The sequence below is a fragment of the Solea solea genome, chromosome 11 (genome assembly GCF_958295425.1).
Source record: "Solea solea chromosome 11, fSolSol10.1, whole genome shotgun sequence".
NCBI classification, from domain to species: domain Eukaryota; kingdom Metazoa; phylum Chordata; class Actinopteri; order Pleuronectiformes; family Soleidae; genus Solea; species Solea solea.
Genome location: NC_081144.1, coordinates 27,446,256 through 27,459,248, shown reverse-complemented (window position 1 = coordinate 27,459,248; position 12,993 = coordinate 27,446,256). Strand labels below are relative to the sequence as shown.

At 44.2% G+C, this 12,993-nt stretch overlaps 1 protein-coding gene across 1 annotated transcript in view; it reads left to right on the top strand.

Moving 5' to 3' along the window:
* LOC131468260 (uncharacterized) overlaps positions 1-12,993 on the top strand; it is a 66,484-nt gene that overhangs the window by 34,902 nt on the left and 18,589 nt on the right. Inside the window, exon 2 of the mRNA XM_058642312.1 lies at positions 7,637-7,776. Within this exon, the coding sequence (XP_058498295.1) occupies positions 7,658-7,776 (119 nt within the window). The 5' untranslated portion in view covers positions 7,637-7,657. The remainder of the gene's footprint in view (positions 1-7,636; positions 7,777-12,993) is intronic.

The following is a 12,993-nucleotide window of genomic DNA, read 5'->3' as shown; positions in this document are numbered from 1 at the left end:
TGCTGAGAAAAAGAGAGAGAGAGGAGTATTTGTGAGGCAGCTTATGGGGGTGACAAGTTTAAACTACCCAAAGAAAGCCATTTAAAAAAAAAGGGAAAAACACAGAGATGTGGGAGAGTCACCAATAAAAATAAACGAGACAAACATGCAAGTATTAACAAAGCGATATGTTATTAGTGGTGCAATAAATTATCAATCAATGCAGGAATACATCACAACCTTTTGAGATCATAGACATGAAAATTGAAATAGTCAGGTGGCAACTCCACTGGTGGCAAAAATAAGTTGATTTGAGTTATGGGAAAACAAATCTTGTACTTCTCACTTGATTTATAACATCAGTGAACTTTTTTGCAAGAGAAGTTAGGTCCTATCCACACGGACACTGAACAGAACATTAGCAATGTTTTTCTTTGTCTTCAGAAAAAGTTTTCCATCAACAAGGCATTCATTCAGAAAACCTCCAAAACCACTCTAGATGCTGTAGTACTTACTGTACCCTACACAAAAACCGGAGAAGATGTTGAGTAAAAAAAACCTTTCCTGGGGGCAAGAGGAAAAACACTGTGGCGTTCAATAGAAATGTGGATGGTGTCATTTTTCTAACACCATAACACAAAGTTGTCTCCTCCAGCTTAAGCAGAAGATGGAAACAGCAGTTTAACGGTAAATCACAGTGAACACAAAAGAACTCAAATCCTACACTTAAGCAGACATTTTATTTTCTTATATATTCTTATGTGATTGTCAGTATTTCCCAAAGACTGCGATATTTGCAGAGTTTTAGATCAGATTTATGTGCATAAATAACATGAATACATGAAGTTGAATGGAATGAACCAAACATCATGGTAATTATTTTGACTAATGCAGAATGGTATTAGGTGTTACAGACACATCAGGCACATATTTGCTCTTGTCACAGTTGATGTTGATATCTTTAAAAATGTTTGGACACAATATTGTAATATATGGATTATTGTAGGAGTGCTGTGTCGTGATATCATCATATCGTAGCGTAGCCTGCATTTCCAATCCATAATATCCACGTTAGCAGGATTTAATCTTCTTGTTGTCCTGATAACATTTGTGTTTTACTGTAACACAGCTGAAGCACTGCTTATATAAACATGCATGTCTCTCCGTCATGGTGGACATACAAATGTGCCTCATGTACCATATGAAGAAGAATATCAATATCCTCACTCAGCTTTTTAAAGCTGTCCAGCGTGTGTGCATGTGTGTGTGTGCGTTTGTTCATTTGCAGATGCCTTTTGAAACATTGGTGACAAACATTACACTATCTTCTTTAAAATAAAGTTGTATTGTACATGATCAAGGTCAGAGAATTCATAAAACCATTCATTTTCTCTTCAACAACCTATTCCACCAGGAGATTCTATATTTAGCTTTTTGTTGAGCAGATGTTGCATAATGAAGAGGCTGCAGAGACGCCCAGGCGCACATCTGAGGGTTAAATCAAGCTCTAGCTTGAGTTAGATTGTGTAATCCAAAGATTTTTAATGCAACAATCTACCATTTCCTGCTGTGTGTGTATTTTTGCATGTGTGTGTTCTCAGGAGATGCACAGAGGAAACCTTCCACCCTGTGGTTGCTCTGCACCGCTGCATCCTGCATGCTGCATCCACACTTCTACACACACATCTTTTGCAGCTCTCACTTTGACCTCATTATCAGCACCGCCTTTCATCCTCATCAGCTCACCATCAACCCTAATCTATTTACTATTTTATTCTGCAGCAGCACTGGCGGGTGTCAGTAGGGCGATCACTACTATCATCATCATCATCCTTCTCAATTTACCTCTTATTATCACTATCATCATTTTCCCTTATGATCCTGTGAAATGAAGACAGATTCCTGAGCGTGTGTGTGCAGCAGGGGGAGCATGTCATGTGCATCTCCTCCTCCAGACTCCCGCTCCACACTTGTAAGCCTCACATCTCCACTGCATGACGTTCTAGTGTTTCTCCACTGAATATTTCAGAATGGAGGGGGGAGGGCGATAATGACCTCCTTCTACTTGCCTCTTCCTTCTTTTCCTCTCTCTCTCTCTCCCCCCGTGAATGCGCTCATCATACATTCTCCCAGGCGTTCCTGCTTTGCTTTGTCTTCACCTCCTCTCTTTTTCCTTCCTCCCTCCCTAAGTGTTCACATCCTCCCCTCCTTAAATACACCTTCACGTGTTTAAAGTGTGCTCCTTTTCGCAGCCTATTCAGAAGACCCACTTAGCTCACATGAACAAAATACTAAGTCTGTTCTGGAGAAAGAGCCTGAACATGTGCCATCACTGGTAATTGGAAGAGTAGTATTTTTTTCCTGATCTGCCAGATCACCTGAAAGGCCGAGTTAGGGATGCTAACACGACAGCAACAGAAGAACAGCAACAACGTTGTATCCAGCTGCTGCTAATGCAACGCCCCAAGTCTGATCTTCTTCCTTTCCTCACCCACCTCATTAACACATCTCTATCATCTGGTTGCTTTCCTGACCAGAGTGACCCCCCTCCTTAAAAAACCCACCCTTGACCCGTCTGAAGTAATAATAACTACAGACCTGTCTCTCTTCTTCCTTTTCTTTCCAAAACTCTGGAGCGTGCTATCTTTAATCAACTCTCCTCCTACCTTCACCAGAACAACCTTCTCGATCCTCTTCATTCTGGTTTTAAAACAGGTCACTCGACCGAAACTGTACTTCTTGCTGTCACTGAGTCAGGGCTGCCTCTCTCTCCTTTGTGCTCATCCTCTTGGATCTTTATGCAGTGTTTGACACAGTTAACCACCAGATCCATACTTCCTCCCTTCAAGAACTAGGTGTCTCAGGCTCTGCACTTACCCTACTCTCGTCCTATCTTCAAAACTGAACATACAGAGTAACCTGGAGAGGATCTGTGTCGGAACCCTGTCCTCTAGCTACTGGGGTCCCTCAGGGTTCTGTCTTGGGCCCTCTCCTCTTCTCTCTATACACCAACTCTCTTGGTTCTGTTATTCTCTCTCATGGTTTTTCCTATCACAGCTACGCCGATGACACCCAACTCATTCTCTCTTTTCCCGCTCTGAAACACATGTAGCAGAACGTATCTCCGCTTGTCTGACCGACATCTCTCAGTGGATGTCTGACCATCACCTGAAACTCAATCTCGACAAGACCGAGTTTCTTTTTCTCCCAGGAAAGGGCTCTCCCACCACAGACCTGACCATCACCCTCCACAACTCTGTGGTAACTCCTTCTCATACCGCAAGGAACCTGGGTGTGATACTTGATGACCATCTCTCCCTCACTGCCAACATTGCTGCAACAGCTCGATCTTGCAGATACATGTTGTACAACATCAGAAGGATACGGCCTCTTCTAACCCAGAAGGTGGCACAGGTTCTGGTCCAGGCTCTTGTCATCTCATGCTTGGACAACTGCAACTCCCTCCTGGCTGGTCTCCCTGCGTGTTCCTTACGACCTCTGCAGCTCATCCAGAATGCAGCAGCTCAGCTGGTCTTCAACTTACCAAAATTCTCCCACACTACACCGCTCCTCCGCTCCCTTCACTGGCTTCCTGTAGCTGCTCGCATCCGCTTCAAGACTTTAGTGCTTGCATTCCATGCTACAAACGGATCTGGTCCAGCCTACATCCAGGACATGATCAAAACCTACACCCCAGCCCACCGACTCAACTCTGCATCGGCAAACCGGCTTGCTGCCCCTTCACTGAGAGGATCGCAGAGGCATTCACAGAACTCAAGACTGTTCACTGTCCTAGCTCCCCATCAACATCCGGACAGCAGAAAGCCTCCACATCTTCCGCCACGACTAAAAACACATTTCTTTCGACTCTACCTCGACTAAGACGACAACGACAAGAAAAAAAAAAAAAAAAAAAGCACTTATGACTAGCACTTTATAGTTTGGCTTACTTGAAGCTCTTACTTACTTCTAGCACTTGTTTGTACCCAAATGTTTAAATGCACCTATTCGCTTTGGATAAAAGCGTCTTCTAAATGACATGTAATGTAAAAGTATGTTACAGAGGGCAATGGAGCTGGTCCTCAGAGGACTCTAGTGAGGAACACTGCTGATGTTATTGTTTTTGGTAGAGGAGTGGATGAGAGCCTGGACCTGCTCGCACAGATGTTGAAGCTTCTTCAAACCTATGAGTGGAAGCTGAAGCATCAAAGTGCCACTTCAAAAAGAGACAGGCAACAACAACTGCAACAACTGCACCAGTCCTGGAACATACATGACTTGACACCGATGCATCTAACCACCAGACTTGAGTTGGTGGCTGTTGTTCGCTACACGCGGCTTCTGCTGTGAACAGGTCAAGGCAGTCTTACCTGGCTGTTCGGTTTCAAATACCCTGAAGGGCAGTTGGCGTGCTGGTTGGAAGAGCTGAGTCAGTCTTGACGTTGCAGAATCCGTGTACATATGTGTGATCGAGGCCAAGGATGACAACTCTCAAGACTGGGTTTTCAGCCTTTAATCGTGTCTGCAGAAGACAACAAAACACATAGTTGTCCTCTGGTTCCCATTCTGAACCTCCTGTCCCCACATGCACAACAACAGTACCTACAGATGTAAAGGCACAATAAATCTCTGCAGCGCCACGTGGCACCGAGTGGAGCAATTAAGATAACTCATGCCAAAACGCCACATTAAAACTGCTATAAAACTTAAATTAGCGGTATAAATGACACAACAATAGCATGGTTAGCTAGTAAACATGTCAGAGAACAGCATACATTAAGGGTTTCACTGTAAATGGTACAATGACAACCTAAAACAGCAGCAGCACAACTTAACCTCATCAATGCATCACCGCACTGTGAGGGAGAGAGGGAGGGAGCTACCGAAGCCCAGGAGGATCGGAAAGGTAACCGTAAAGGTGCATTGCAGAAAAGTGATTTACAGAGGAAACACAATTAACTGTAAATAAAATTAACTCTAACTGAGATCAATTTCACAAGGACAGCAAGATAAATTGCAAAGTGTATTTTTAACTCTGTTACATCAGTATGACGTCCATATCAAGCACTGAGCAGACCAACAACACTCAAATGCTGATGCAATATCAAGGCAAACCAACAAACATCTTCATGGATGCGACTGCTATCAAGCTGGGAAAGAACCTTATAAGCTTCCATGTGGTGGATGCAAGTATTGTCAAAGGCTTCTGGATCAGTGAGAGTGATTTGAGAAGGATGTTAATGATGTTGTTCCTCTAGCTGTAACCTGACCAGAGACATGCATTTCCAGTGGTTTGTGGTTGCGACCCACAAACACTGAAGAACTTGTCACACTATAGAAAGCTGACCCTGTCCTCCCCATTCCCCATTCATGGAAAGATTCTTGGACACTCTATGCCTGGGAGAAGGTAGCCGGTGAACGGCTTACCCTCTTACTTCTAGTCCCAGCTTCCTTGCAAAGGGTTCTCTTAGCCCTCCTCAATCTGGTCATCTTAGAGAAGCTAAAATCCTTGAACGTCTACTGAAGCTATCGCTGGTATGGAATGAGGGAGGATGTTAATTTGTATATGAGAGATGTCAGTCCTGCAATGCCTGTAACACTCCAGGACCAATGAAAAGTGTTACATTGCAGAGCTACCCAAACTGGACCACCCTGGACCACCTCCATTTGGACACCCCTCGAGTTGTACGAGGTCGCCATTTAGAAAGTTCTCTGTTTCAGGATGTTTGCAAACTCCTACAGATCGCAAAAACAAGGATCACGTCCTACCACCCATCCTCCAATGGACAGGTAGAATGGTTCAATAGAACTTTACTCCAGATGATTTGGTGCTATGTGAACCAAAAACAAAACAACTGGGACGAGCACCTGCCACTACTCACCTCAGCCTACCGCAGTTCCTGACATGCTGTCACAGGGTACATGTCAAAGTCATGCTAAACTGGGATGGTTAATCAACTGCTGGACATCCAGTACAGAGCAGAAGTCAAAACTGGCCACATGGGAGTAGCAGACTTCCTTTACAGTCTAACAGTGGGACTCAGAGAGGCACAACTTTCAGTAAGAGAACACCTCCACACTGCACAAGAAAGAAAGAAAGAAAGCACAGGACATACGACATTCGAGCAAGAGAACATTCCTACAGTGTTGGAGATTTGGTGCATGTCAAGGACAACAGCAACAAGAGGGGACTAAGCCCAAAGCTGGACCCGTGATTGTTGCTGTACGTTGAGGCTCTATGCAGTAAGATCATGCATCATGATCGTCTGAAGCCATATGACAGTGACATGGTGCCTGCATGGGTCAAGCAGAACAGGAGCCAGGTAATGCACTTGTGTCTTACTGGTGTCAGACTACTGCTACTGCTACCAGGAGTCAAAGGTAAGGATTCAAGAGGAAGGAAATCAACAAGAGACACCTCAGAACAAAGTTCAAAGGTGTGAGCTGAAGGAACAATCTGAGAAAGAAGACTCTGTCACAACCTCCCATGGACATGTGTCAATAAACCAGAGAGATAACTAGTCACCACAAGATAGAAAGGTTAATAGTGAAGGGAACATTTGTTCTTCAGTGTTTTGCATTTATTTTGACAGTGCTGAAAAATGGTTCTATTTTACTGCTAAATTGTTTGTGTATTATTCTGATTAGAAGATTGTTATGCAAGTAATGATTATAATGTGATGCAAACATTTGTTTATTCATTGTTGTTCATTGTTAGTCACCAGAACTGAAGGGACTAATAATAATAAATACAGTACTTGCATTTTGTATGTCACATGTCTCAAACACCAACACAATGTTGCAAGGCTTTTCATTAAAGGTGCTGTCAAAGTAGTTTACATGAATGTGTAGTAGGAACAAGGAATATGCAAATCTCCTCAGTTATTTTAGTCTGACTGAGGTGTGTGTGTGCGTGTGTGTGTGTGTGTGTGTGCTTGTATGTGTATCTTTGTGAGATAAGACATAATTCTCAGAGAGCTCGCTCTGATATTTTGGGAAAAGTGAGGACATTTTGTCTGGTCCTCAAATCTCAAAGGGATTTTTGGGAGTTAGAATTGGTTTTAGGTTAAACTGTGGTTTGGGTTCTATATTTAGTTGTGATGATTAAGGTTAAGGAAAGGGGCAAGAAAATGCATTATGTCTATGAGTGCCCTCAGTAAGAATACCAAGTGAAAATGTGTGTGGAATTAAAAGACTTGAGAGGTGAAAGCATAACGTACATCGCGTACTCAGCTCTTTATCCACCACAGTTTAAAGCTGTAAATCATATTTTGAGCGTTTGAGTGTTTGTTGTTCGAAGATCAAAAAAAAGAAAAAAAAGATTCTGTCAGGAAATGAAAAGCTTTGGAAGCTCGTGGATTTTTTTGTTCCGTGACAAACCAACAGAAGAATCTCAGTGAATGTTACAGTGTTGTTTGATCACAAAAAGTGTGATGAATCCTTTTTTGGCACGCTCACACTGACTGCTTTTGTAAGGTGCTCTATTTCCTGTGAAATATTATACTGGTGAGTCAAAAATAGAAACTCAGAAAGAGACAATGACAAAAAGCCAGAGGCAGAGCAAGCACATGCATGTATGCATGCACGTCCTCGCACACCATTTATCACTTGATCCTCTCTCATGTCACTCAACCTTCCCCGTCCCTCATGTCTGCAGGTTTTCCTGTGCACACCTGTCATGGATAAAAGCGAGGGGGGCGATAACCAGCAGACCCTGCTCCTGTTGGGAGCCATCGCAGCGGCGTCCGCCTTTGTGGTCACGATCCTCATCGTCCTTGTCTGCGTCGGCTGCCAAAGGTAAGAGAAGGTGGAAGAAAAAGTAGCTAGAGCTTGACCAATGAGTAGAAGTGTCCCTACCCAGCTGCTCCATGTGTGAAAATTACAAACCGACCCGGCTCGCGGGTCTTTTAGCCCGAAATACATTTTCCCATTGATCGAAGCGCAGTGTTTTATTTGCTGCTGCTGCTGATGCAACACAAACTCTGTGCAGCACCGACAACCCCCCCGTGGACTTTCCCAACTTGGTCAGTCATTTTAAAGGTCCAAACTCACCTGTGATTGTTCACAGTTGCATTGTAGGATCTTCAGTTGGAGTATTTCTGGCCTCACCAAAGTTACTGTTGATCCCAAATCAGGAGGGGGAGGAGCAACCCAAGGACAATCTGCATATTTAATTTTTTACATTATATGTCATTTAGCAGACGCTTTTATCCAAAGCAACTTACAATGGAATTGAGTACAATCAGCCAGGGGTGGAGTTGAACTTGCGACCATTGCGACCTTGCTATCTTTCACACACTAGGTACCGGTCTTAACCACTGAGCCACTCCACCCCAAATGTTCCTATTATTTTTTCCGTTATATTTTTTGTCATATATTGACTTAAATACTGTTGAGAATGTATCATATGCTTCATCAGTGTCAGTTTCTTTGTAAACTGAATCTCAGTCATGAGGTCATTTTTTAGTGCATTCATGGAGTCATCCATTCTCATTCATTCTATATTCTATTTCTTTGTCCAGTTTATTGTGCTTATTCATAAACTGTAAACACAGGGAGGTGGTCACTGATATCACTGATTAATCGTCCACTTATTGGGTTGTTTCCAGTGTCATTAATGAAAATGTTTTCTATTAACGTGGCCCAGTGAGCTGTTATTCTGCTGGCTCTGGTGATATGTGGATAAAGGCTCATGCTATACATTGTATTGATGAACTCATCTGTCATTTTGTGATGGGTGGGGTTTATGAGGTCGATAACACAGACTCCTTCTTGAAAACGTGTTTTCAATCCAGTTATTGAATACTTCGAAACTCCACCCAGATGCTCGACAACTGATAATTACATTTTTCTTTTTTTCTTTGTAAATTTTTACTGATTCAAGCACATTATCATCAACACCTCACATACCATCCACCACCCTGTTCATGTAGTTGCTTTCATATCCATCCAGGATTCAAACTCCATACCTTTGTCACTTTTAATCCAGGTTTCTGATATGGTTATTGTGTTGAAAGGCTGCATGAACGGATGTAAATATTCCTTTATATCATTGAAGTTTGCATACTGGCTCCTGCTGTTAAAGTGGATAATTGATCATTTGCCATGTGTTTGAATGTTCCAGTAGTAGTAGTGTTCATCTGTGCAGTAGCTGCAGTTATTATTGATGGAGGAGAAACAATTGTTGTCTTGGTCTATTTTCCACATCTTGTGTTGTGATCAGCAACACACCAGATGTGCCGAGCTGCTGAAACCGGTTTTGTGTTTTCTGTTGACAAATGGTAAAATCACAGCTGGCTTGTCGCTGGTGCTTCTCCTGCCTCGATGTTGGCACAGTCCATTCGTATTCCTTTGCTCTGCTGGAAACACGCCACCTGTTGCTCTGTAGAACTCCCCTCCGCTGTCAGTGGTCACCAGTCATCAGCAGCGCTGTGACGATAACGTGGTTCATCCTGGTGTTCTGCTCTAGGTCTGCCATTTTCCTCGTTCTCCATCTGAAGAGCTTTCACCTCATCAACCAGCGCTAGGATGCTTTTCTGTTGTACCCTAACAACAGAAACTTCCTTTTATGTCCTCGACTTCCTCAGCCCAAAGGTTCTTTGCTGCCTTGAGTGACTTTTGTCAAGAATAAGAATAACTATTAAAATGAAAGATGACAAAAAACATTTTATTTTATTTTCCAAGAATAACTTGTGTATGTGTAAATGTGTATTCATTTTATAAAAATGACTAGATTAAATCTGGTTTCTGGTACAAATCACGGCTCAGATCACTCTGATCATCCACTCTTTCTTCTCTGTGTCTCTTCCTCACCCTTCTTTCTATTCCCTTCCATCCATCCTCTCAATATCTGTCATCCCCTGCTCTGATGGGCAGTAATGAACGTTAACGGTTATCAGATCAGTCCGACAGCAGCCTCAGCAGAGTAAAGCAGTGGAACACCCTGTAGTTTTAAGAGACAGGAGACAAGTCGAATGAAACGGCATGCTTTTCTCCCCTTCACACACACACACACACACAACCCCTAGGGACCAATCAGAGCCTGCACTGCGATGCACTGTTGCCATGGGATACACAGATAAGGATGTAGAGAACTGAAATGTCAAACCAGCTCGTGTCATGGAAATAAAACCACACAATTGTGATTTGAAGATCTGAAGAAAGAAATATCCCAGCAGGGGAAAGAGCCGGGTGTTCAGTTGTTCACCCGCTCATCTCTCATTCATGTCTCCATGTCACACTCGCAGCATCCATAGCTGGAGGCTTTATGTTTTTGACTTGTCCCTTCATCTGTCTGTCCCTTTCTGTTCATATGTCAAAAAACATTTTCAAGAGGTCCTTCAAATGTTTGATTTATTTATTAAATTTAAATTAAAGATGGACTGATTAGGACTGGGTGGGGCAAAGGTCATGGTCTATTTTTTCCTTGAGAAAATAATATTTCAAAAACACTGAGGGAATTTAATAGAAACCTTCTCTTGGACTCAAGGATGAAGTGATTATGTTGTGATGATCACTGTGTCCTTTCTTTCCCTTGTGATTGCATTATCAGCGTGTAGTGACTAAGTCCTGTATCGTGGAGCTACTGACCGCTGATTGGTCGCTGGTATTTTTTTTGGGTGCACTCAGGAATAAATCACGACGCAATTCTTCCTTAGTGTCGGAAATGATATCAGAGATTTCTTTTCCATTTCCATTAAACAAGCATCTTTCTATTTAAACAAAACTTAAACTGTTTGCCTTTCAATCAGCAACACCTGTGTTCAATGGCCGCTGACATCCAGTGTTGATGAAGATGGGAGAGTTGGACCACGGCACAAAGTCTTCTCCAGCACGTCCCACAGATTCTCAGTGGGGTTAAGATCTGGACTCTGTGGTGAAAATGACGTCTCATGCTCCCTGAACCGCCCGATGAATCCTGCCATTGTCATTTTGGAATATGCCCGTGCCATCAGGGAAGAGGAAATCCAAAATTTTGTTGCTTGGCAACCAGAAAAAACAACTACACAGCATTGAATTGTGAGGTAGTTAATGTAAACTATGAATCAAGAAAAAATAAATAAGTCTGTATGTATATAAATATATATAAAAGTAGTGCAAATATAAAATTTAGACTTAAAAACAGGAAAAAAAACAAATATATGAAAAATTTACGGTTAAAATATTGCACAGATAGTGTGTTGGGGGGGGGGGGGGGATTTTAGCAGCAGTCTGATGGCCAGAGGAAAGTAACTGTTCCTGAGTCTGTTTTATTCTGCAGCAGGGAGAACAGTCCATGGTGGGGGTGGGTGTTGTCGGTGAGGATCTGGTGAGCTCTGGTTAGGCAGCACCTGTGTGCAATGTCCCGGATGGGTGGGAGTGGAGTCCCAATCATCTTCTCCGTTGTCCTCACCACACTCTGCATAGACTTCCAGTCTGAGGCCTTGGAGCTCCCAGACCAGACGGAGATACCACTGGTCAGCAGGCTCTCGATGGTCCCTCTGTAGAAGGTGGAGATGATGGGAGGTTTGGAGAGACACCTTTCTCATCCGTCGCAGGAAGTACAGGCACTGCTGGGCTTTCTTCACCAGGGAGGTGGTGTGAAGTGTCCAGCTGAGGTTGTCTGTGATGTGCACCCCCAGGAACTTGGTACTGCTCACGACCTCCACCGTAGTGTCATTGATGAGGAGTGGTGTGTGGCTGGGTCGGGATCTTCTGAAGTCTTGCCTCTTTTGTCTTGTCGACGTTCAGGTTGTTCACCCTGCTCCTGTCACCAGTCCACCAGATGTCCCACCTCCTCTCTGTAGGCCAGTTCGTTGTGGTCCTGAATGAGGTCCACAACTGTTGTGTCGTCCGCATATTTCAGGATGTGGTTGGTGTTGTACCTGGGACGACAGTCGTGGGTCATCAGGGTGAACAGCAGGGGGCTCAGGATGCAGCCCTGTGCGGTGCTAAGGGAGATGACACTTGAGGTATTGTTACCCACACGGACAGACTGGGTTCTGTCAGTGAGGAAATCCAGCAGCCAGTTGCCCAATTTGCATACCAGGTCCTGGGGGATGATCGGGTTGAATGTTGAGCTGAAGTCCAGAAACAGCATCCGTACGTGGTTGTTCTTGTCCTCCAGGTGCTCCAGGCTCAGGTGGAGAGCAGTGGAGATGGCATCCTCAGTGGATCGGTTAGGCTGGTACGCAAAATGGGTCAAATGATGGGGGCAGTATGGAGGTGATGTGGTCCACCGCTCGAAGCCCTTTATGATGGTCGTTGTTAGTGCAAGGGGGGAAAGTCATTAAGGCATGTGATGGTTGGTTTCTTGGGCACTTGGATGATCGTGGCAGACTTGAAGCACGGTGGGACTGGATCAGTGACGTGTTGAAAATGTCTGTGAGCACGTGGGCCAGCTGGTCTGCGCACTCCTTGATCAGCCGTTCTGGGATGTTATCAGGGCCTGAAGCTTTCCGTGCGTTTACTTTTCTCAGGACTCTCCACACAGCAGTGGTTTCGAGCCTGAGTGCCTGTTCATCGGGGTGGGGGGTGGCTTTGCTCGCGGGGATGTTGTTCAGAGCTTCTAATCTCCCAAATAAGTTGTTGAGCTCATTGAGGAAGCTGATGTCATCTCGGCGGGGTGAGGGTGTGGCTTTGTAGTCTGTGACGGTCTTGATGCCCTGCCACAGTTGCCTGGTGTTGCTGGGGTCATGAAAGAAACCTTGGATCTTCTGACTGTGGGCACGTTTTTCTGCCTTGATGGTCCGGTTCAGATTGGCCCTGGCTGTTCTGAGTGCCACCGCATCACCAGATTTGAAGGCAGCATTGCGCTCCCTCAGTCTTGTGTGCACCTCCTTATTCATCCAAGGTTTCTGGTTGGCCCGTGTGACTATTGTCTTTTCTACTGTGACCTCCTCCATGCACCACTCAATGTAGCCGGTCACAGATGCAGCATACTCCTCCACATCTGTTGACTGTCTGTTGCAGCCTCTCTGAACATGTCCCACTCAGTGCACTCAAAACAGTCCTGTAGTGCAGACATAGCTCCCT